Consider the following 26082-nt stretch of genomic DNA (forward strand, 5'->3'; position numbering starts at 1 on the left):
AACTGTTTAGCTATTGATCCTGACTGGTGAATTATTCCCATCGTTGTACTTGATTGACGTTTGAACAGTTTCAATTGCTTTTGTTATCTTGTATGGTTGATTAGTCTTTTAGGTGCGACGTCCAAACTGAGGTCCCGTCTGCTGTTCAGACGGATGTTAAAGTACCCATGACATGACTCAGTTTGAAAACGGAAGGGAGTTTCTACCTGTTGTCCTGCCGAACATTTCCCCAGATAAAATTGGGTCATTCACTTGATGGCTGTTGGGGTATTTATGAATGCAAATTGACTGCCAAGTTCACTGACAAACCACAGTGACTGCACTCTGCTGGAACTTTATGAAGCACTTTGAGACTTTTCAATGGCACGATAAGGCTGTGTGTCAAAATGTAAGAGTTGTTTGTATTAGTGTTTTATGATAGTAGTATGACAGGGGTTTTTAAGATTCTAAATGGACTGGATAACATAGATCATCATAAGCTGTTTTATTTTGCCCAGAACAGTAGAACCAAATGACATGTCCTGCAATTGAAGAGGGATAAATCCAAAACAAATCTGCGAAAATCTCTATTTCAGTCTGCAAGTAGTAAATGTATGGAACAGGCTCCCAAGGGAGACGGTGGAACCAGAAAGTGTGGATTCGTTCAAGAGCAAATTAGATGGATATCTTTTTAAGAAATAATATGGTTTGGGGCACGATATGTGCATGCAACTGCCAGGATGGTAGAAGATGAACTGGATGGACCTTCAATTTCTTTCATCTAACAATTCGTATGTTCTTGTCTCATTCTGGATGCAGGAGTTTCAGAAAGCTCTGGGAGCCAAACATTCTGTGTACGACACCACAATAAGGACTGGGCGCTCTTTGAAAGAGAAGAGCACTCTGGCCGATGATCACCAGAAGCTGGACGACATGCTGAGTGAGCTGAGGGATAAGTGGGACACCGTGTGTGGAAAGTCAGTGGAAAGGTAAAGAACTGGAATTGGTCTGATATCTCTCTATGTGAAATGAAAGCAAATTAAGACAGCTGGGGCATTTCCTAACAGATTGGATATTTTATTGAATGCGTTCTCAAATCCACTTTACAATATGGTATGTGAAGCATTGTCAGATGTTGCAAGGATGTGATAAGGTGCTATATCAAATACAAGGATTAATATTATTATAAATCTATTATCAAACACCACATTTTTCATTTCATTTCTAAAGAGTGGCCGTGGAACTGAACTTCCATCTTCTCCCAAACCCTCCTAACGCTCCTCCGCCCCCTCACTCCCAAGATTTCACCACAGTTATTTGCTCCAATTTCAGGTAAAATCTTGGAGTTCATCTCGACCCACACAACAATTACAACAAATTTATATAGAGCATTTCATGTCAAGAGGACATCCCGAAACGCTGGGGGTGGGAGCTGAGGGGTTTGCACCCGAGCTGGGGATGGGAGCTGAGGAGTATGGGAGTGGGGAAATGACTGAAAGAGTAGTCGAGGACAAAGGTCTTGAGATGGTCCTCGAAGGAAGTAAGTGACTCCGACATGGGAGTTCCAGGGAGTGGGGCAGACGGGCTGAAAGTTTAAAGTTGTTGTTAGCTGTTTGTGGTACTTTGCTGTGTGCGAATGGTTTGCTTACAGTACAGCAATTACTTGTGAGGTCTATTAAGATGCATTTGATGCATTGCAGTAAGACGCAATAAAAAAGTAAGTTCATTCCTCTCTGTTGACTGGAGGAAAGTGAATGTCACCCGATGCTCACAAGAGTTATAGATCAGACTAGTTAACCTAAGATCCGTAATGGAGAATATGCTTCAGCGCTTCTTATTGGTGTTTAAAGAGACCAGAGTACATGCGTGGGAGTCAAAATAGTTTTAGAAGCAAAAGGTCATAGCTGACCAATTTGAAGAGGTAATGAAATTAACGGGCTAGAGCTCTGCAGATGGGTATTATGCACTAGGAATTTCAGGAGACCATTGATAAAGGTTGACATGTGGGACGATAAGAGCTTGCAGGAATTAATTACAATTTGGCTCAATTGAAAACTAGCTTGGTAATTGAAAGGGCAAGCTTGATATATAGAGAGATAGAGAGAGACAGACAGTGTTTGTCTGAGGAGCACAAGCTGGAGAAGATTTGTAATGAGCCTCAGACATACAAGCTATTGATGTGCTGTTGTTTGGCCGACAAGGAGTCTGACGTGTGAATGTTAATGAACTTCAGGGCCCAGCTCCTAAAGCTCCTCAGTTCTACAAGCAGAGTTTGTGTTTGCCACTTTCCTGAGAGTGCAACAACAACCACTAACGTTAATACAGAGCCATTGACGATGCATCCTCTGACTGCTTAGCATTGAGCTGGGGAGAGAGGGAAGGTGACCATAGGCACAGGTGAAGAGTGCAGTCAGAAGATGAGCCAAAGGGGAGCAAGACAGAGAGAATGAGGTAGAGAATACCATAGTTTGGAGAGGGGTAATGGCTGAAGGCACGGCCACCAGTGGTGGAGCGGATTGGACGAGGGATATGTAGGAGGCCGGAGCCAGGTGAGCGAAGGGGAAGATAGAGGACTGGGGTATAAGAAGTTGGAAAGGCTGAGAGAGACGTCAGGGTGTAAAATGATTTATAGTGAGTGTGAGGATCTTGAAAATGATCTGTTCTGAATAGGGAGCCAGTGGATCCTGGCAAGGACTGGGGCAATGGGCGAGCGGAGTTTGTTGCTGATGAGGATACGTGCAGTGGAGTATTCAATTAATTAGATTTTGTGAATGGAGGAGCTGGGGAGACTGATGAGGAGGGCATTGGAAAAATCAAAGCAGGAAATGACGAATGGGTGAATAAGGGTTTCAGCTACGTTGGGTGTGAGGTATGCTCAGACGTGGGCCTCAGAATCAGGTGGAGAAAAGCGGTCCTGGTCAGGGAGCAGATGTGGGGTAAGAAGGATAGCTGGGATACCTGACGCCTTGGTTTGCCACAGTTTCAGTGAGGCCGAGGTGTGCAATCTCTATGTCAAGAACACAAATGCTGGTTGGCAGACGCAAAGGTTTTAATGGCCAGAAAGTGCACATCATAGGCACTGCTGTTATTGAAGCAGCTGCACCTCTCAGTGGAAAGCACTGGTAAGCTTCTAGATGGGACAATTCTGACTGTTAGGGCTTTCATTTATTATATCAGTAGGAGCCAAGCAGGCTAAATCCTGTTCCCAGCGACCCACCTAATTCAAAGTCCCACTGGTGAGCCACGCAGGGCTGGCCACTGATTGATTGGTGCCCCGGAGTACTTTAGTCATGTCTATGTAAAACATTTTAAATATGATTAAATAAGCCATCCAAGAACATCGCTTTACGATGCACCAAGATAGTAGAGCAAGAGGACAATAGGTTTCGAGTTGTAAAGGGAATTTCAGGGCAGACACTAAGATTTTTTTCTTTAACTAAATTAATTAATTGTTAATTTAATTAACAATTGGAACATGCTGTAATGGGAGGACAGTAATGTACTTTCACAGTATATTTTGTGGGCGAAATCTAATGGGCTGTGAGGCCTTCTTCAACCAATTTCATCTTGTAATATGTGTGTGCAAGATGTTGTGTGTGTGCTATACATTCAGCTACCAGAATCCCAATCCTTCTAGCTCTCAAACGAATGACTATATTTTGAAATTTTAATGAAAACATTAAATTATCTTTCCTATCTTTTAAAACTAAACCATTGAATAGTTTCCATCAATTGTATGGACCAATTTAAGACATTGTCGTGTTTTTAAATATAAAGTACGAATTAATTGAAAAGCCCTTTATATTTCTCTCGCTACATATGAAGTTGACCTACAAATACACAGTCACTACATCTTACAGTGAATCTTGTGAAGCTCTGAGTCATTTTGATGTTGTGGTAAGGCACTATATCAAGTGTAAGAATGATTATTGTTATTATTTTAAATAAATACTTTTACAAAATGACTAAACAGGTTTTACATTGACGAGATTTGTGTTTGACAGTTGGCAGACTTTCTTGACTTCACTGTTCCAGCAACCAGACCAGAGCAAATATGAATGTATAAACATAAGATAGTTTAGAGAATAAAGAGCGACTGTTCCTGGTTTGTGCATAGTTGTGCGACACTCGAGCAGTACTATGGCAGCACTAGATTTTCGGAGATGCTGGCTTCGGGTGAGGAGTTAAACTTTAAACCAAACTCCCATACGTCTTATTCAGGTGGATGTTAATGATCCCAGGGCACTGTTTAAAAGGTGCAGGGAGTTTTTGCTGGTGCTGGTTAAAGTAGGGAATCAACCTCCAGGTAAATTAGGGAATAAACCTCTTGATTGCTGTGTTCCAAGTTCACCGACAAATACACAGTCACTGCACTTTACCAAAAACTCTGTGAAGCACTTTGAGACACTTTGACATAATAAGATGCTATATCCAACACAAGGAATATTATTTTACTACTTACAAGTGGCTTCATAAAGCATCCTTTCTGTTTCCCATCCACATTTACTCACCCCGCTGATCATAGATACTTTCTCAGAATCGATCTCTATTTCCCCCACACCACTTATCCTTTTGTCTTGGAACTAAAACGAAAAGAACTCTTTTCCAGAACAAGTGATCGCTCTCTTTCTTTCCAAAAAAAACTGACTCCGTGCAGCTCGCCATCAAATGCAAGAATTATTATTATTATCGTTATAGCAAGAAAAGCTCTTATTTGTTATTCATCTCAGTGTCAGTTGTGTGACATTGCTGGCACAAGTTAAGTGATGACATATCATTAGTTATTGCACTTTAAAATGATAAGTTGTGTGTTGAGCGTTTGAGACGGTCCAGTTTCGTAACCACTGACTTGTGTTATATTTGTTGTCTGGTTTGCCTGAATAAGGAACGCCCTTTCTAATTTGTCCTTTCAGGCAGAACAAATTGGAGGAAGCGCTGCTGTTTTCTGGCCAGTTTACAGATGCCCTACAAGCTCTGATTGACTGGCTGTACAAGATTGAGCCCATGCTGGCCGAGGACCAGCCTGTTCACGGGGACCTGGACCTGGTGATGAACCTGATTGATGCGCACAAGGTATTAATGTCTCCGTATCCACATCACACCGGTTCTCGCCAGGCTTCACTGGCTCTCTATCACAGAATGGATCGATTTCAAGTTTACAAATCCTTTCACTCCCTGGCGCTTTCCTACCTTTCTGACCTCGTTTCTCCCCACTCCACTACCCGCTACCTCTGCTTAGCTCGCTCTGGCCTCCTGCTTGTCCCTCGATTCTCCATTCCACAATCGGGTTTCAGCCACTACCCCCCAAAGCTTTGGAACTCTCTCCCCTAATCCCTCTGCCTTGCCCCCTCCTTCCCCTCTTTTACTGTCATCTCCTCCCTGCCCCTGGCTCAGCGTCAGGCTCTACCACTTTTAAGAGTTCCGAGAATCGTGAAGGACATTGTTGTTGATTTCATGAACTCCTGCAATCCATCTGAACAGCGGAAACACCTTCCTCTCCTCACTTCTTTAACCTGCTCCAAATTGCTCCTCTGCTTAGCAAACTCAGGCCTTCTGGGCATTCTTCGTTCTCCCATCACTCGTGGCCGAGCCTTCAGCAAGTGTGGCCCTAACCTCTGGAAATCCCTTCCTACATCCACCACATCACTCCCACAGTCATCAACAATGCCTTGCAGTACTGTAGACCTGTCTGGTTCAGGAACTGGTCTACTAAGACCATCTGAGCTATCCCATTCAATTCCATTCCCAGGTACCTTGGAGCCATATAAGTCCCTAAGAAATCCTGCTTCATCTCTTCCTTCCCCCCCACCCCCCTCCTCCCCTCACCCCCACAAGGACACTCACTTGTTGATCACTGGACATCTGGTAAACACCAGTTTCAGCCTCTGTTAGTTGGATAGTATGTACCAAGAACTTGGTGAACAGAATAACTCAACATGAAATGCACGAGAGCATCGTCACCATCCTCCTAACCCACAGCTTAGACACACATCCATACCCATCAAGTAATGGTTTCACTGGTTGTAGAAGAGGAGCTTCAGTAGCAGCTGTTTATTTCTCTGTGTGACCATTAGGGTGGATTCCAAATTCTGGTTATCTAATGAGATTAGAAAGACATTTGACCAGGATTCATCCATCCACAGTTTTGGTATTACTGCGGATTGTGGAAGTAATCCTTAATATATATATATAAAATATCAACCACTAAGCTACGGATTCTCCTGTAGCTTAATGGTTACAGTGTTCGCCTTGCAAGTAAGAAGACCTGGGTTTGATGCCCGGCCAGGGCGAAACATTGGGCAAGTTTCCTTACTCCATGCACCTCTATTTACCTTGCAGTAAGTAGGAATCCGGTTATAAGTCAATTGGCAGATCGCTTTTCCGGGGATGATAATCCCTTTAAAAAAATTTAAAAAATTTATAGGTCACTCAATCCACGACTGTTTGTGGGCACTGCCATGCCACAAAATATACAGTCAATTCACTTTATACTATATTGTGTGAAGCCCTTAGAGACGTCTTGAAGAAGTGATAAGGTGCTATTTCAAATGCAAGGATTATATATATATAATATATAAAGTACTTTGAAGGTACTGAGAGATATGGATCCTAAAGTATAGTACACAAGCTTTACAAGCTATTAGATACAATGGTCTAAGTGCAAATATGTTTCTAGAAGATGAGACAGGATTTGGAGGGGCGGGTAGGGCGATAATCAACTTTGCTAGAGCCTCATATTAAATTAGGCCAAGTGTGTCTCATGACAAGTGACCCATTTTAATTATGTTTCATGGTTAATGTTTAAAGCCCCTTTTCCACTGGCTCTTGGATCTGTTCTGTAGCCTTTGCTCAAGAGAGCAGATGGATTACCTTGGCCATGTCCTATATTTAGTGCAAAGGACAGTATCACGGATAACAATTGGGGACAGTATTGATCCTACCATGCAAACAACATCATAAAAATTATATTGTATATCACAGTGCCAGTGGATGTTGTAAATAAATATGTACTTCTTAAGGATGTTTATAGTGATGACGAGGACAGTGCCTGTAAGTAACAATAGTCCCCAAATTCCACCCAGTCTTAGCCTGTAAGACATTTTGCTCTCACATTAAAGGCGGCGTGTAATTGTGAGAAATTTTTAACTGTGAAGCCAGTTCTTTTTAAGAACTCCAGAAAAGTAGCTTCTAAGTTTAAGAATTCTGAACACAAGTCTGCGTCATCTTAAATTTTAAGAAACAACTGCAGCCTAAGACCGGTGGAATTTCAAGCCTGTCATTGAAAGCAGAAGGGAGAATAGAAGTTGCTGTTAACATTTCCAGTCTAGTTTGTGAACAGCAGTGTTGGAGGTTTGTTCCTTATGAGAATTAATACAGTTTTGAAGCCACGATTTCCTAAAACCACTTCCGTAACATTGAAATTTGCTGATCAGAAAAGGATGAATTTCAACACCGTCTTAGACAAAGTTGCATTTAGTGCTGTGTGAGACACGCACTGTGTGAGGCGCTCTCCGTATTGCAAAGGCCTTCTGAGTGCGTGACTGAATGAACACACGATCGCTCCCTCTGTACAGAAAAGAAACATACATAAAAAAAACTGTACGGTCGATTCGTTTCACAGTATACCCTGTGAAGCGCTTTGAGACACCTCGAAGATGTGATAAGGCTCTGTATCGAATGCAAGGTTGTTATTATCATTGCAGGTCTTCCAGAAGGAGCTGGGCAAGCGAACGAGCAGCGTGCAGGCTCTGAAACGCTCTGCCCGTGAGCTGGCTGAGTCTAGCCGTGATGATTCCTCCTGGGTCAAAGTGCAAATGCAGGAGCTCAGCACTCGCTGGGAAACGGTGTGTGCTCTGTCAGTATCCAAACAAGTCCGGCTGGAGCAGGCGTTAAATCAGGTAATCCCACTTTAGGCAAATAAGGCACAGGAATGAAATGTCAGCACGGGGATGGGTGAGGGGGGAGTCAAAGATGCGACGATTTCAAAGGGGATTTCATAGTAAAACAATGTAATGCAGCACTCCGCTTTCCTGCGTGAAAGACACTCTATAAGTGCAAGTTGTTGTACTTACGGTGGTCGGAAGAAATCCCAGCTCAGATTCCTTCCACACTTTAGATCCCCAAATCTGGCTACACTAATCAGCGTAAGAATTTGTCACACTTAAGCACAATCTTCAGGACTGTCATGTCGTCTTCGAAAACTAAAAGATAAATTTTGAAGCAAAGTTACTTTTTTTAAAAAAATATACCATCCTAGAAAGTTCCAGCACGGAAAGAGGGCCATTCAGCCCCTCATACTCTAGGCTTATCCCATTTTCCATTATCCTCTGATTCTTTGAACGATTTACTCGATTCCCTTTAAATGTTAGAATTATTTTACCGTCAGTCACTTCTCCTCTTCTCTGTTTCTTCGCTTCTTCCAACCTCATGCGTTATGTTTCAAGTAATGTGAAGCCTGGTGTCCCGGCCAACAATCCCCCAGACAGCATTAATCATTCACTTCATGGCTGTTTGTAGGACATTTGCGTGTACATATTAGCTGCAACGATTGTTTATGCAAAATAAACAGTCACTATGCTTTACAATATAACCTGTGAAGCACTTTGAGACATCCTCCTGACCTGAAAGAGGCTACATCAAAATGCAAGGATTATTATGTAATTCACAGTGTCCCGTTGTTGCCAATCGAGTCTCTGGATGAGGTCGGGTCTGCCTATTTGCTGTTTCTGTGTTTTGTTTTAACTGGCTGAGTTCTTTCTAAGTAATAATAATATAATAATAATCCTTGCATTTGATATAGCACTTTTCACATCTTCTAGACGCCTTAAAGCGCTTCACAGAATAGACTGTAAAGTGAATTGACTCATAAAGTAGCTGTAAGCCGTTGTTGATGCGAGTCTGCCCGGTGTGGGATGGTCTGACAGACCGTGTGTTGCCGTTGCAGTCTGAGGAGTTCCGCACTGCGGTGCATGTGCTGCTGGAGTGGCTGGCCGAGGCTGAACAGGCTCTTCGTTTCCACGGCATTCTCCCAGAGGATGATGAGGCTCTGCGTGCGCTCATAGATCAGCACAAGGTAAGAGCAGCTCCAGGTCAGGCTGACACCTCACATCAGATGTGACTCATTCCTGGCATCCTGGTCTCCGTCTTGATGTGTGTATTCACATTCCCATCACCAAGAACAGGTACCACCTACGGATGAGACGTTAAACTGAGGTGCCGTCTGCCTGTTCAGGTGGATGTTAAACATCCCATGCGACTATTTGAAAAGAAAAGGGAGTTCCTCTCTCCTAGTGTCCTGGCCAACAATCCCCCAAATAAAATTTGTTGCTCACTCCATGGCTGTTTGTGGGACACTGCTGTGTGCAAACTGGCTGTTGCGTTTCATCCACAAAATGCACAGTCAGTCCACTTTACAGTATATCCTGTGAAGCGCTTTGAGACATCTCGGTGACGTAATAAGGTGCCGTGTCAAATGTGACTGACTGATACCCACACTGTGCACTGCTCTGACCCTGCACGAAGGGTGCTGTATAAGTTTTTGTTGGTGCCAGTTTCCGACTTCACTTTACGTGTTCCTTTTGTTTCTCAGGAGTTTGTGAGGAAACTGGAAGAGAATAGGATGGGGCTAAACGTGGCTGTGGGAATGGGCGAAGCTATCCTAGCAATCTGCCACCCAGACTCCATCACCACCATCAAACACTGGATCACAATAATCCGAGCCAGGTTTGAAGAGGTGACTGACAAGATAATGATATCTTATAGAATGCATGCTTGTAATTTAAAGGCCGAGGGTGGGGGGCGCGGAGGGCGGGAATTAAGTCTTGGCTCAGTGTTTGGGTCATGCTGACATACAATCCCATATCTTTGAATTGCTTGCTCCAGTGTGTACACACACAGATGCCTCTCATTCAGTTAAACCCTCAAAAAAAAACTTATTTCTCCTTATTGCCATTACTGATCATCACAAGTTACAAAGCTGTCTCTGCCCCTGGGAAATTGCTGGAACAATTAGCAACACATTCTTGAATGAGCTGCTTGTCACGACACTTTTAACTGCCNAAAAAAAAGAGAGTTATAGCTGTGTTCTTTGCTTTTCTGTCGAATGTCAGGTGACTGCTTGGGCCAAACAGCATCAGCTGCGACTGGAAGCGGCTCTTGCGGGGGTTATTGCTAACCAGGAGCTGCTGGAGAACCTGCTGGGTTGGCTGCAGTGGGCAGAGACCATACTGACCAAGCGAGACCAAGAGCCTATCCCACAGGAGATCGACGAAGTCAAAGCACTGATTGCTGAGCACCAGGTAATCACAACAGTGCTGGAGCATCATCTTAAAATTAGAATTAGAGCTAGGCCGTTTAGGAGTGAAATCAGGAAGCATTTTGTCATGCAAAGGGTAGTGGAAATTTGGAACTCTGTCCCCCAAAAGGCTTTTGATGTTGGATCCAGTCAAATTTTCAAGACTGAGGTGGATAGATTTTTGTTAGGTCAGGGTATAAACGGATATGGAGAACAGGAGGGTAAATGGAGTTGATTGGCAGAATAGGCTCAAGGGGCTGAATGGGCTACTTCTGTTGACCTACGCTCTGTAGGAAACTACTGTGACTAGACAGTGATTGTACTGTGTGAAAAGCCCTGTGAAGCTCTTTGAGAAGTTTCAACAAGTGGAGACCTGTCGAGTATTGGTTAGAGCACTCACCTCGCAAGCGAGAGACCCGAGTTCAATTTCCGGGCAGGGCAAAATGTTAGGCAAGTTTCCTTACTCCACACGCCTCTGTTTACCTATCAGTAGAAACCCGGTTGTTAGTTGCTTGGACATATGACTTTTCCGGGGGTAATAATCCCTTCAAAAAACATAATACTAATTTGATCACTCAATCCACAACTGGTTTGGGACACTGCTGTGCACAATTAATTACCGTGTTTTGCTTACAAAAAATATAATTAATTTATTTTACAGTATATTCTTTGAAGCACTTTGAGACATCTTGTAGACGTGAGAAGGCGCTATATCAAATGCAAGGATTATTATTATATATATCATTGAGCCTTGCAAGTGAGAGACCTGGATTATTTTCCCGGCAGGGCGAAATGTTGAGCAAGTTTCCTTAATCCACACGCCTCTGTTTACTTGCAGTAAGTAGGAACCCAATAATTAGTCGACTTGCAGATTGCTTTTCCGGGGATAGTATGCAAAAACAAAAGGGATGTTTGTGGTACACTGCTGTACGCAATTCGCTACCGTGTTTTGCCCACAAATATACAGTCCATTTACAGTATATTCTGTGAAGTGCTTTGCGACGTCTAGAAGACGTGAAAAGCGCTATATCAAATGCAAGGATTATATATATCAGATATATATATCTAAGAATTATTATTAATGTCTGTTCTCTGTACTTCATTGCTCACGTCTATTTTAAGAATCAGCGCTTGAGAGCTCCCTTCGCTCAGTGGGCTTCATGCTCCCCCGCATCGCCCGCCCACCATTGGCGGGCAGGCCTTCTGCCACTCTGTTCCCCCCCCCCCTTTGGAACTCCATACGCAGTCCCTCTGCCTCACCCCCTCCTTTGCCTCCTTCAAGACCCATCTCAAGACCCTCTTCTTCGACCATGCTTTCGATCACCCTGCTTCCCACCCCTACCCTCCTCAATCCCGACCGCCAGCTCGGGTCCAAAACTCCGACTGTCCAGCATCTTCGGACATCCTCCCGACATGAAAGGCGCTATACAAATATAAATTTGTTTTTGTTGTTCCAGTCGTTAATTACCCTCTGTTTAAAGAAATATTTCTTGGTGTCTGTCCTGAGATCATCATTTGTAACCCCAATCCTGTGTCCTCTTGTTCTGCTGTCTTTGTGCATCGGAAAATATTTTACTTTTCCATTGAATATAAATGCAATCTATTGTTGTGTCCCTGCACTTTCCCATTCATCCTGTTGCTTCATTGTTTCATTTTACCTTTTAACCACAGAATTTCATGGAAGAAATGACCAGGAAGCAGCCGGACGTGGATAAAGTAACCAAAACATACAAGAGGAAAGCTGCAGAACCAACCAAGATATCATCTCACATTCCTGTCGTAGACAAGGGGCGCTCGAGTAAGTGTGCGGTTTTATACCACAGGCTATGGGGGAGGAGCGGAGGAATGGGACTAACTGGATAGCTCTTTCAAAGAGCTGGGACAGGCACGATGGGTTTAATGGCTCCTTCTGTGCTCTATGATTCTATGAGAATCGGTTGCTGACTTTCAATCAAGTGGGCTACAAAAAACAGTCACTATACTGACAACTTTAACCTGCAAAGTATGGAGACAAATAGATACAAAAAAAGTGTTAATATTTATCAATTGCAAATAATAAGTGAAAAACCTGGTAGGTAATCATTATAATCAGCTCTTGACGATTCCCCAATTCATGGCAGGATTTTAACCTTGAGTTAATGCTAGTTTGTCTTTCCTGAGCTGGCATTGAAATACCAAAGCATTAAACTGAGGTCCTGTCTACCTGTTGAGGTGAAGATTCCATGGCTCTACCTGAAAAATAAAGGGAGTCTCTCCCGATTTTATGGCCAACAATCCTGCAGATAAAATTGGTCATTCGTTTCATAGCTATTTGTGGGACAGTGCTGCACGCAAATTGGCTGCCTCATTTGCCTTCAAAATGCAGTAAAATCCTGTGAAGTGCTTTGAGACGTCTTGACAATACAATGGGTGTTATATCAAATGCAAGGATTATTATTGTTGGCTGCGCGGTGAAGGGATTCCGGGATGGAGTTCCATAGAAAAGGGGCAGAAAGACTGAAAGCCTGACTACCAAAGGTAGTCATGAAGAATGAAGCAACAACAACAACAACAACAAGATTCCATTTATAGAGCGCCTTTCACGTCAGGAGGACGTCCCAAGGCGCTGCACAGTTGGGTCATGACCCGAGCAGGGGGGAAATGGTCAGGGTGAGGGGAGGGAAGGGAGGGAGAGAGGAGGGGGGAAATGGTGAGGGGAGGGAAGGGAGGGAGCGAGGAGGAGGAAGAGAGTCGAGAGGGGAGCTGAAGGCACGGTCAAAGAGAAAGGTTTTGAGACCGGCCTTGAAGGAGGAAAGGGAGGAAGCAAGGCGAAGGCACTGGGGGATGGAGTTCCAGAGCCTGGGGCTGAGAGGCTGAAGGCCCGACCACCGATGGTAGGGCGGTTGGGGCGGGGGACGTGGAGCAGACCGGAGCCAGAGGAACGGAGGGTACGGGCAGGTAGGTAGGGGGATAGTAGGTTGGAGAGGTAGGAGGGAGCAAGGCCGTGAATGGCCTTGTAGGTGAGGATGAGGATCTTGAAATCAATCCTCTGGGGGATGGGGAGCCAGTGGAGGCGAGCGAGGGTGGGAGTGATGTGGTCGCGAAGCCTGGTGCGGGACAGTACACGAGCTGCAGAGTTCTGAATGACCTGCAGCTTGTGGAGGGAGGTGGCGGGAAGGCCGGCGAGGAGAGAGTTCCCATAGTCCAGCCTTGAGGTGACAAAGGCGTGAACCAGGGTTTCAGCAGCGTGAGGGGTGAGGTAGTGCCGTAATCTGGCGATATTCCGGAGGTGATGGAAGGCGGTGCCAGTTGTGGTGCGGATGTGAGGGAGAAAGGACAGCTCAGGGTCGAACAAAACGCCGAGGTTCCTGACTGGCTTTGAGAGGTGGAGAGTGCAGCCTTGGATGCTGATGGTGTCAGCGCCTGAGGTGCGGAGGCGCTGACGTGAGCCAATCAGGAGGGCCTCGGTTTTTCGCACGTTGAGCTGAAGAAAGTTGTCTCTCGTCCAGGACTCGATGTCGGACAGGCAGGCTGTCAGGACATCGGTGGTCGTGGAGTTGAGAGTAGAGGAGGAAAGGTAGAGTTGGGTGTCATCCGCATACATGTGGAAGTTAACCCCATGTTTGCGGATGATGTCACCAAGGGGGAGCATATAGAGGGTGAAGAGGAGGGGACCGAGGACAGAGCCCTGAGGGACACCACATGAGACAGTACGGGGGGTGGAGGAGAAGCCATTCGTTGAGACGAAGTGAAGACGGTGGGAAAGGTAAGAGCTAAACCATTCAAGGACAGTGCCTTGAAGGTTGAGGTGGGAGGACAAGCGGTGGAGTAGGATAGCGTGGTCGACCGTATCGAATGCTGCCGATAGGTCGAGGAGGACGAGGAGACAGAGGGAGCCCTGGTCACAGATGGTCAGGATATCATTGGTGACCTTGACCAGGGCAGTTTCTGTGCTATGGGCAGCACGGAAACCTGACTGAAGGGGTTCGGAAAGAGAATGGGTGGAGAGGAAAGAGCGCAGGCCAGTGCCTGTTGAGTGCAGTGAGCGGGCAGGTTGGTAGGCCACAAGGAGCTTTGGACAAAATAAGGCGTGGAAAAATAAGGAGTGTGTGTATGTGTGTGCGTTAAGGTGTGTGTACAATTATTAACCTGGACATTGCCAGACGTGGAACGTTCCCCAATGTGACCACATCACACACTGTATTTTTCGCGCCGGTTACTCAGGCTTAGTGAGTGCTGAAGTCCTGGTGTGGTTTTCCTGCAGGGAAACGCTCCCCGATGCAGGCCATGTATTCCCCCACGGGGCAGACGATCGAGAGCAAGAACCCACGGGCCAACCTCCTGGTCAGCAAGTGGCAGCAGGTGTGGCTCCTGGCTCTGGACCGACGGCGGAAGCTCAATGATGCCCTTGACAGGTTGGAGGAGGTAAGCTGACTTTTTACACCGGCACAAAAGGGTGCTTTGTCTAATGTAAGGATTATTATTATAATCATTATTACTCTTGACACATACATTTTCTTAACAGAGAACAAAACTGGAGAGCACCCTAAATTGTATAGTAAGGAATTGAAAATCTTGCTGTTTAACGTGCAAATGGGAGCATTTAGCGTTTATCCAAATGAGCAACTAAAATGTTTCTGGGGCTGTCTTGTTTTCCTTGACATTGCGGATCCAAATAATGCTTCTGTTTCGCAAATATTTAATGAATGGTAAAAAAATTGGACTCCTCAGTGTGGCTTCCTCTGTGTCCGATTGTTTATTCGTTTGTATGTATGTGTGTAAGGCATCGAAACAGTTGGCGAGCATTCACTTGTGAGTAATTAATAACTAAGCCAAAAGTCTATTAATGTTAGGCTGCCGGCAAGTCTACCAACATTGTGTATTATTCTGTTTGTTTACCGTGACGTTGACATTGATTACATCAAGAAAGCCACTCAAACACTTAGAATTGCTTTATTTGCTTACAAACTACAATTAACTTTCAATCTATGACTGTTTGTGGGACATTGCTGTGCGCAATTGGCTGCCACGTTCGCCCACAAATATACATTCAATTCACTTTACAGTATATTCTGTTTAAGCGCTTTGGGACATCTAGAAGACGTGAAAAGCGCAATATCAAATGCAAGGATTATTATTATTAAGACAATCTGCAGCAAATTCTTTGAAGCACTCTGAGATGTTTCATCGGGATGACGAGCCTCCATTTAAAATGCAGGGAAGATTATTAGTCTATTACTGCAATATTGACACAAGTACTAAAGTAAATGAATCTTAGATCTAAATAATAACACTCCAAACTCTGCCTCTGTTTATTATGTATTTGTTTGTACTGTCTCAGGATGTGGATGATGCTCAGCATTTATTGTCTATTCCTGGTTGCCCTTGGGTGTTATTGGTTGGGCCTTCTCTTTAAGTTGTGGTATTTCACCAATGATGGTGTTCCTGTAATTTTTTTCATGGTGTTGCTCAAACCAGGCGTTTTCCTCTGTTGCAGCTGAGAGAGTTTGCGAACTTCGACTTTGACGTGTGGAGGAAGAGGTACATGCGCTGGATGAACCACAAGAAGTCTCGGGTGATGGACTTCTTCAGACGCATCGACAAAGACCAGGACGGAAAAATAACCAGACAGGAATTCATTGATGGGATTCTCTCCTCCAGTAAGTCCAGGGTACTCAGCGCTAGTTAACCTTGACCTGCATTTCACAATACTTTAGCCAGTGTCTTTCACAACACTGAAGTTAGTCTTTCATTCACATTACCTGGCCAATAGTCCTGCAGTTAGAGGGATCATTCACTTCAGGCCAATTTGTGCAATGGAACAGTTCCACAGTCACAGGCAGCTCATGGTGCCTCAACCAAAGACCCTTACTGTTCTTAGCTGGTACCTAAGCTTATAGTCTTTCCAGTTTAGTCCAGAACATATGTAGGTGAGGAGGAGCACAAGGTCAATGGATGACAATCAGCTGTTGGAAGTTCTCATTCTTGATTGCCACTGAAAGCAGGAGGGATGTGGATGTATAGCTCAAAAGGCCATAGAGACTGATTTCATTTGGATATTTAAGCCATAGATTGATGCATAGATAGAAGGATAATAATATTATTATAATTATTATTATATAGAAGGACAATAAGATAGAGGGATCCATCATAGCATCAAGCTGTTTCTTAAATGAGTCTAGTGACCTGGCTACATCCACCTTTTCTGTCAATCTGTACCAGTTGCTAATTATGCTCTAGGTAAATAAATACTTCCCAGTGTCAGTCCTGAGATTCCCTTGTACAATCCACTACTTCTGCCTTGTTCTACTGCTTTGCTGTATCTGCCATGATATAATAAACTGGTGGAAAAGGCTAGACTGGCTGAATGGCCCCTTCTTGAATTCTGACTGATCTTCATCAACAGCAAAAACAACAAAATTACATTTGTATAGTGCCTTTCACGTCGGGAGGACAACCCAACAAAAGTAATTACATTCATATAACACCATTTATGCAGGATAATGTCTCACGCTGCTGTAAAGTGGCAGGGCTGGACACCAAGCAATGGAGAAGGGGTAGGTTACCACAAGAGTGGTTGAAGAGATAGGTCTGAAGAAGGGTTTTAAAGATAAATCCTTCCGAACCTGGCAACACCTAATTAAGCTCCACTAATTCAGCACAAACCAAGAAACAAACCTTAAACCTTTCCGGTATATGTGGTGCAATCCATACAATACATTATCCATTGACCCATTGGGAGCCCAATGTCTACTCAAGTCTTCATATTGGGAAAATTAATTGTTGATGAAACAGAATATGTTTTTCATGCCGCTCACGTATTTTTTTCCACATGGGATTGACCAGTGTAAGAGATTCATGCCAATAATTGCGAGGACTGTTGGGAGTCCTGTATCGTAGTGGTTAGTGCACTCACCTCTCAAGCGAGAGGACCTGTGTCCGATTGCCGTGTAAGGTGAAATGTTAGGCAAGTTTCCTTACTCCACACACCTGTTTGTCTAGTAGTAAGTAAAAACCTGGCTGTTAGCTGATCGGTGGATTGCTTTCTGTGAATAATAATCCGTCAAAATAATGTGGTCACTCAATCCACATTGGCTGCTACATTTCGCTCACAAAATACAGAGTGAATCCACTTTACAATTTTTTCTGTAAAATCTTTTGAGACCTCTCAACGTCGTGATAAGTTGCTAATCAAATGCAAATATTACTATTATTAATAATAATAATTAAGCGGAAGGTGTTTGTGGTGACATTTTTCAGAGTTTCCGACCAGCCGGTTAGAGATGAGCGCGGTGGCTGACATCTTTGACCGAGACGGAGACGGCTACATCGATTATTATGAGTTTGTAGCGGCACTTCATCCAAACAAAGACGCCTACAAGCCTCTGACTGACGCCGACAAAATAGAGGATGAGGTATCTCCAAAAATGTCATCAATCCATAGATGGCTTAATGCTTCATATAGATGGATATGCATTCTGCTTTTCAATTCCAGTGTTAAATCTCCCCGTAAAAAAAAATATTTTGACTATTATTTGCAATTTTTGCATGGGTGTTTGAACTTGCTGCTATAAGGTTGATTGATGAAATTGCCTGCTTTCTCACCTCGCTACTCCCGTCTCTCTTACTATCCCTTTATCATAGGTGACTCGGCAAGTCGCCAAATGTAAGTGTGCAAAGCGGTTTCAAGTGGAGCAGATTGGAGACAACAAATACAGGGTGAGTTCCAGAGACTGGGCTGCCCTCGAGGTAGCACTACTATAGCCAGTCAGACATAAGGTTTCCTTGGGACGTCTTCCCGATGTGAGAAGTGCTGAACAAATGCAATTTGTTGTTGTTGCTCCAAAGTCTCAAAGCAGCATAGCACAGCATCTCGCCCAGAAAGGCAATGGGTGCAGTGGTTAATGCTGTTTGGCCGTGATTCCCTATTAAGGAATCCCATTAGAAATTGCCTCATGATAGACCCTAATAATAGCACCAGCCTCAGTCTCTTCCATTGTACTCTGGCCATTTCTGAATCCCAGTACATTGGCCATTTGTTATAGACGAGATTCATGGAGTGATAAGTCCTTAAACACAAGGAACTTTAAACAGAAAAAAACAATGTTAATATCTGACTTGATAGGCTGATCAGTGTGTTTGATTTATTTTTTTCTGGTCAGCCCAGTGTCTGAGACACGTTGAAACCCATTGCCGTGTTTAGAGTATCCAAACTAGACTGAGAGTACCACATATGCATGGCAATTCCCTGTTGTCTGGAAGTCACCTATGCATGCACTCTCTACCCAGAGGGTTGACATCTTGATCATCTAATTTAGTTTCGACACAGAAGGTGTGCTGAAGATAGAGCCACGTCCCCCCGAACAACGACACCATTCACGATGAGTGTTGCCCAGAAACTGGATGTTTTGTGTATTGCATTACTAGAAATTTAACTAAATAACAATTGTTTGGTGCAGAATTGTTCCCGCGTTTCAAATCAAATGGAGTGGATCTGTAACACTGGTTTGCTGCTGTTTTATACAGAGATTTAAACAAGCAAGACTGTAATAGTGGGTGGGAGGAGAGGTTACTTCACAGTGTGCGTAAGCTAGCAAGATGATGACATTTGGCAAGGACATTTGATGATGTCCTTCTAGAAATCCCCTACTGACTTCCTGCTATAGCAACAAACTCTTTCTTAAATGAGTTCAGCATCCAGGCCTCAATCATCCTTCATGGCAACCTTGTTCCAGTCTTCAGTTAGCCTCTGGGTTAAAAAAATACTTCCTGGTTTCTGTCCTGAAATTGGCCTCTGCTACCTGAGCCTGTATCCTCTGATTCTGCTGCCTTAGTGGATCTAAAAGTATTGCTCTGGGCTTACTTTCCCAATCCTATTTACAAACGAGCCGTTCCTTGAATTAGTCCAATGTCCTCGTAAATGACCTGTGTTAATCAACACCGTCACAGTGGTCAGGCCCCGAAGCTGGTCATGCTACCATTGGAGGACTCGATAGATAGTGGATTAACTTAAAATAGCTGTGTTTTTTTAAATGACTGCTCCACACATGTATTTGTAAGTGCCGGTCTGGCTCAGTGGCTAGCATTCTCACCTCTGAGTCACAAGAATGTAGATTCAAGTTTCCTGTCGGGGCTATGAACTCAGTCAAGGCTGACACTCCAATGCAATGCCGGGATGGAGGGGTCGCTGCAATGTTGAAAGTGCCATCATGTGGATGAGACCATTAAACCGAGGTCCTTCTGCCTGTTCAGGTGGATGTTAAAGATCCTATGGCACAATTCAAAAAAAGAAAGGAATTTCTCCTGCTATCCTGGCCAATCTTCCAAATTAAAGTTGGTCACTCACTTCATGGTTGTATGTGGGACATTGGCTGCCATGTTTGCCCAGAAATACATAGTCTCTACACTTCGCAGTAAATGTCCTGTGAAGCTCCTTGAGACATTTGGTCGACATGATAAAGTGCTTTATCAAACACAAGGATTATTTATGTGTTTGGGAAGCAGAAATGCTACTACATTCCTTAAATGTTCCGAGTCAGACCCTTTCATCTCCAGTGTAAGGAATCCAAGTTCAACGCTGTTTACTTGTGAGGTGCTTTAACGTGAATAAATGGCTGAGTGTAATTTGAAAGTCCAGGTTATCCTGCGTGACTAATTATCTTTTTCCTTCCTGTTCTTTTCCTCCACCACCACTACCACACCACCTAGTTCTTCCTAGGAAATCAGGTACAGAATTGCTCTCTGTGCTGTTGTGTTTGCTCTGTTGCACTGTGTGGTGAGGCTCAGTGTGTGTCTCGCTTTGTGGCTTTCACACTTACCCAATAGGGAACAGAACGCCTCTTCCACTTTGCTGCTTTACATTTTTTGTTTTTTTTTAAATAAAAAAGCTTTTTTTCACAAATGTGCAGACAATTCTGGGTATTTTGGCCGCTAGAAACGCTAGAAAATTAGAGAATCTTCCATTGCCTTTTAAATTTTTAAAAACTCGCTTTGTCAGAGAAGAGAAAATGAATGCTTGTGGTAATTAATTTCTGCTAAGTGCATAACCTGGTAAATCAAAAGGGAAGCGTTGTGATCTGAAGGTTTATTCTCTCTGTAAAATTCTCTGTTTAAAAGCTGCTCGCTGTTTCAGCCTTCCCCACCCAGTCTCACCGCTCTCTCTCTCTCTCTCTCTCTCTCTCTCTCTCGCTGTCTTTCCTTCCAGTTCGGCGACTCTCAGCAACTACGCCTTGTCCGGATCCTGCGTAGCACAGTAATGGTTCGGGTGGGGGGCGGCTGGATGGCGTTGGACGAGTTCCTGGTGAAAAACGATCCCTGCCGAGGTGAGTGGTGGAGGGCTGAGGGCCACTCGTCTCTGGGGATGTGCAGTACAGGCTATAGCCAGTGCTTAACTGCCCTGAAATAAAAACAGAAGTCGCTGGGAACACGCAGCAGGTCAGGCAGCATCTATGGAGCGTGGACAGTGAGTTAATGTTTCAGGTCATCGACATGAAACGCTAACTCACTTCCCTCTCCATAGCTGCTGCCGTTCCCAGCGACTTCTGTCTTCATTTCAGATTTCCAGCATTTACTGTATTTTGCCTTTTGTTTGACTGCCCTGTGTTCTTCAACAAACTGGCTTCTGTTTGTGTAGTAATTCAGGTGCCCGTTAATGAAACATTCCCTTTTTTGGTTCTCCCCCAATCTTCATTAGCAAAATATGATAATACAGCAGCACGAACTATTAGGTGTTAAGACGAGGGGGTAAATTTGTGAAGTACAGCATTAAGATGATAGCGGTAAACTTGTGAAATACAATAAGGGCTAAATTTGTGATTGCTATGTTAAGACAATGGTGTACAGTTGTGAAGTGTAGTGTTAAGATGTTAGGGGTATATTTGTGAATTATGTTGTTCAGATAATGGAGATACATTTATGAAGTATAATGTTAAGATGATGACAATAAATTTATGAAGTATAATGTTAAGACAATGGCAGTAAATTTGTGAAGTATATTATATTGTAAGCATATTCGTGGAGTCCTGTAGCTCAGTGGTTAGAGCACTCGCTTTGCAAGCGAGAGACCTGGGTTCGATTCCCAGCAGGGTGAAACCTTGGGCAAGTTTCCTTACTCCACACGCCTGATAATAATCCCTCAAGAAAAAAAAAAATAATAAATTGGTCACTTCAATCCACGACTGTTTGTGGGACACTGCTGGCTGCCACATTTCGCCCACAAATATGCAGTCAATTCACCTTACAGTCTATTCTGTGAAGCACTTTGAGATGTCTGGAAGACGTTAAAAGCGCTATATCAAATGCAAGGTTTATCATTATTATGAGGAGGGTAAATGTGTCAAGCGTAATTTTAAGACAACAGAGGTAAATTCATGAAGTATATTTTTACGATGAGCTCGGTAAATTCGTTAAGTATCATGTTAAGACATTGGGGATAAATTTGTTCAGTGTAATGTTAAGACATTGGGTATAAATTTGTGAGCGTAAGAGCGTTCAATGTGATAACAGTCGCTTTAGCGCACAACAACAGCCTTCACATTGAATACTTGAACACACATATTCCCATTACTTGTCAAGAATCAAGGCTCGATAATGGAAACTCCCTCCTCATCGGCCTTCCCAACTCTTCCCTTCATCCAAAACTCTGCAGCTTATGTACTCTCGCGCACCAGGTTCCATGACCCCATCACTCCCACCCTTGGTCGACTCCGCTGGCTCCCCATCCCCCAGAGGATCGAATTCTAGATCCTTGTGCTCACTTTCAAGGCCACCTCCTACCACTCTGACCTGCTGACTCCCTACCAACCAGCCCGCTCCCTCCGTTCAGCGGGCTCTGGCCTGCTCTATGTGTCCTGCCTGACCCCTACCATCGGTGGCTGGGCTTTCAGCCTCTTTCCCCCCGCACTCTGGAACCCCATCCCACAGTCCCTTCGTCTCACTTCCTCCCTTGCCTCCTTCAAGGCCGGTCTCGAGACCCTCCTCTTCGATCGCCCTCCCACCTCTCTGCTTTCCATCACCCCTACACCACCCCTGCCCCATGCTCAGGCCCCAACACCTGAAAGTCCAGCTCCTTGGGACGTCCGCCCAACATGAAAGGCGCTCTATAAATGTAATTTTGTTGTTGTTGAATGACTTGCTGGTTCTGTTGATTGGTGTCGGTCCTATACTTTTCCTTCTGCATTTCTTCTGATGTGACGAGATTCCGTTTATCATTTTCTTCCCCCCAGTTCATCATCACGGGACTAAAATGTTGCGTTCAGAATCAAACTCTTCAATTACCAGTCAGTCTCCTATAGGTTGGCAACCCTCTGTCTCTTTCCCTCTACCGTGTGTGCTTTTCTATTCTTGTATGGCTTTCACCCCTTCCCCCAGCAGCTACAAGCGGCCTCTGTATGCTTTTTTTTAATATATTAAAAAAAGTAACCCAATGCGCTTCGTAAAACAAATTTCAGTAACCAAACACAGAATGATGGATTGCCTGTCTCAGAATGCATGTGAAGTGCTTATATGATTCTTTTCTTTTACCCGCAGTAATACCCACTGCAAGTAAGTGGTTCACCTTGTCTGGTATTGTAGCATCTTCCTTAAGTGGAATGAATGTACACATGTGTTCTGCCTGAAGTGATGTGCTGTTTTGAGCTTCTGCACAGTTTAATGGAATTGGGTTTTGCTTTGGTGGATCCCTGGCCTTTTTAATTTAATACATATATATGCACTGTATATTTTATATATATTTATATTATATATAAACTGACTGCATGACATTATTGTAGTCTGAACTCCGTAGTACACAACATGAAACTGAACTGAAACCTCGATGCAATCAGATTTTTTTTTTCTCATTCTAAGTTGTTATTTTTTCTAAACAAAATAAAATATATATTTTTTTGGCTGGGCCGCAAAGTCGTGTCATTTTCTCATTATACACCAGCCCAAATATTTACAGAGATATATATATAGTGCTGCTGCCTCAAACCTTTTTGTTGCTGGTGTGAATAGGCTATCAAATTCAGATTTCAGTATCGTTTCATTATCCTGTACCACTTAATTAGTCCTCCTGTTCATGGTTTTATTTTTTGTTTCTTTCTTTTGGAAACGCCACTTCACGCGTCACTGCTAGTTTGGTGCTGAAATCGGGACACCCCCTCCATCCATCCCTCCCTCCCTCCCTCCTACTCCCTTCCCCACGTGAGCTTTAGTTTTTTGACGCTGTTGTTCCGTTTCATCTTTCAGCCAAAGGACGGACGAACGTGGAACTGCGTGAGAAGTTCATGGTTCCCGAAGGCACCACCTGTCAGTCCGTCGCTGCCTTCCGGCCACGAGGTCGCAGGTCACGGCCGTCTTCCAGGGCTGCTTCTCCCAACAGGTCAACCTCCAGTGCCACTCAGAGTGTCTCCGTGCCACCAAACACTGCCAACACTCCTCTCAAGGTAATCCTGCGGGACGAGGAGCAAGGGAGGGAAGGGCAGGTACAGAAAGAGTATAACACAGCATGTAGTTCCAGGCCACTTGATTTTGTGCATTTGCTGTTGACCTGTGAGGCATTGCGAAAGCGGGGTGTGTCCCTCCAGGGAGAGAGGGCACATTTCATTCCAGACACCGGGAAATTTCCATACGTAGGTGGCATCGCACATGTGGACCTGTCAGCCAGGTTTGGACACTCTTAAGCACGATGATGGGTTTCTGCACGTGTCAGACCCCTGGTTGACCAGAGTAAAATCCACATGGCATATAGTTAAAGGGGACGAGTTGTCTCAGCTCATTCCAGCCGTGGGCAGGTCAGAACTCCCTAGTGCTGTCGTTTGTGTTAGTTAGTTCCGAGCTGCTTGTTTTGTATTGTTGTGTTGATCAACAGGCTAACAGCATGGCTACCTTTACTCTAACCGTTTGAGTTTGGTTTGGTTGCTGTAACACAGCCATCGATGGGGTTGATAACATTTTCACACTTGTGTTCCCGATTGGGATGGGGGGATCTTCGCCTGGGAACTCGATGTAATCCAATAATCCTCTGACTAAATGCCCCAGCGCTTAATGAAACAGGGCTCCCCACTAACCTCATTGACACTGACTATCAATTTAAAGGGGGCTGTCACAAAGTGGGCTTCACCTCCATCACGTCATTTATATCCCTCCGAACCTGCTTTTCTTTCCCCTCCTCCCTTCTCATTCCCCGTAACATTATTATTTTTCACATTTATTTTATCTTGAGTTGTATTGTCAGATTTTTCCATTCATTCTCAATGTATATCCTTGTTTCACGCAGACACCCCAACACATAATCCGCAATTATGATAAACCATGGTTGACAAACAGCAAAACATCAACTCCCGTTAAGTCACCAGACTCCCCCGAATGCCGGGTACCATCTCCAGAGGTACAGTACTGTACGGTGAAGCATTCCAAGGTCTACGAAATGCGGGCTGGCAGCTTTCCAGGGGCTGAGTGTTACTGAGTCCGAGTCTGCCTTTAGCTACTCTGTGCACCTGAAATTCCACCTGGTGTTAGCCTGCGAGTCTAGGTTTTCGTCAAATGTTTAAGAACGCGCCGAACTGTGGCACGTTGTTAAAAATTCCGCCTTAATTCGGGAAGTGGGTTCTTTTTTTATTAATAGTGACAATAATAATTGTTGCGTTGATATAGCGCCTTAGCACGTCTTTGAGACGTGTCAAAGCGTTTCACAGAATACACTGTAAAGTGAATTGACTGTATATTTTGTGGGCGAAAAGGGGCAACAATTTTTTAAGGGGGACAACGAAAAAAAGTTTCCAAATGAAGGCCGGATTTTTAGAATGTTTTTCCACCGTATCTGCGTTGACTTAGATTTTTTTCCGAAAGCAAAATGGTCTCGAAGGCTAAGGCTGGGTGGGCTCTGGGGTCTGTGATGAGGGTTGTAACAGTGTTACTTTCTGTTCCTGACTGTTTTCCAGGCTTCCGAAACTTTGTTCTGCGCTGCCTTTCATTCTGAGTTGTGCCTTTTAAAAATGCGGTGTCTAATTTGCGGTTTGTCTTAACCAGTTTCTTCAATAAGGAATCTTATCACATTGACCCGTGGGTGGCAGCTCTGCCTGGGAGTGTATCGGAGCAAAGCCCCCTCGGGTCGCTGTGACGGACGTATATCCAGTTACTGGAAAGGATCACTGTTTGCATCCCCAGGGGGCTTTGTATCAATTGAAATATTATCAGTTAAGAAATACCGCAAACTAGCTCGCAGTTTAAAGTCACAGAGACGCAGTGAGATGCGTTGAACTTTTCGGCTTCCCACGAGGAACCCTCCTGAACCTATTGGCGTCTCCTTTTGAGGAGCTGGATTAAATTGGTTTAGCAAGAGGAGGAGGTTCACTGAAGGTGCAGTGAATTGAAGTGTCTTAGGGACTTGCTGCTGTTCAGACTGATCGATTCAGTCACTCAGGTTGCTGTGTAATTAAAACAAAACCAGCCAACATTTGGGTGGGATGTCAATGGTCCTTAACTGCATAAGAGTGGCATCTCTTTGCAACGGCATTCAGTTATCATGGCATTCAGGGAACAATCTGAACAATTAGCGGCAAATTTGCCTTTAATGAACAGTTGAAGCCTGAGAAAGAGGACTTGTTACAGCCCTAGACCCTAATTTCTCTTAATCCTTAATGCTAGAAAGTAGGCGAGCTTTCCTTTCACATTTCATCTTCGCCCTCTTTAGGTGAGCTGACATCTAGGATCTAACTTCTGTTTTTCTCCAGAGCTGCGCGAAAGCAGCTGTCATCAAACTCGCTCGCTTTTTCAAATGAATTTCTTCCCTCTTTCTTTCGAGCCGAGAGAAACCTTTGCAAACGTGCTGCTGTTTTTCAAGTACC

General features: G+C 44.2%; 1 protein-coding gene and 1 non-coding gene across 2 annotated transcripts in view; both read left to right on the plus strand.

Annotated features, from left to right (window-relative positions):
* LOC103179015 (dystonin) overlaps positions 1-26082 on the plus strand; it is a 323265-nt gene that overhangs the window by 293753 nt on the left and 3430 nt on the right. The window contains exons 79-95 of the mRNA XM_042333693.1: positions 799-968; positions 4893-5052; positions 7683-7877; positions 8924-9052; positions 9569-9712; positions 10089-10277; positions 11945-12071; positions 14517-14677; positions 15750-15912; positions 17513-17667; positions 17897-17971; positions 19961-19978; positions 20457-20574; positions 22477-22545; positions 22781-22795; positions 23483-23679; positions 24513-24623. Coding sequence (XP_042189627.1) covers positions 799-968; positions 4893-5052; positions 7683-7877; positions 8924-9052; positions 9569-9712; positions 10089-10277; positions 11945-12071; positions 14517-14677; positions 15750-15912; positions 17513-17667; positions 17897-17971; positions 19961-19978; positions 20457-20574; positions 22477-22545; positions 22781-22795; positions 23483-23679; positions 24513-24623 — 2196 coding nt within the window. The remainder of the gene's footprint in view (positions 1-798; positions 969-4892; positions 5053-7682; positions 7878-8923; positions 9053-9568; positions 9713-10088; positions 10278-11944; positions 12072-14516; positions 14678-15749; positions 15913-17512; positions 17668-17896; positions 17972-19960; positions 19979-20456; positions 20575-22476; positions 22546-22780; positions 22796-23482; positions 23680-24512; positions 24624-26082) is intronic.
* trnaa-ugc lies at positions 21270-21341 on the plus strand. Its single transcript has one exon. It is a non-coding gene; the product is annotated as a tRNA-Ala (tRNA).

The sequence above is a fragment of the Callorhinchus milii genome, unplaced genomic scaffold, assembly GCF_018977255.1.
Source record: "Callorhinchus milii isolate IMCB2004 unplaced genomic scaffold, IMCB_Cmil_1.0 Scaffold3, whole genome shotgun sequence".
Classification (NCBI taxonomy): Eukaryota; Metazoa; Chordata; class Chondrichthyes; order Chimaeriformes; family Callorhinchidae; genus Callorhinchus; species Callorhinchus milii.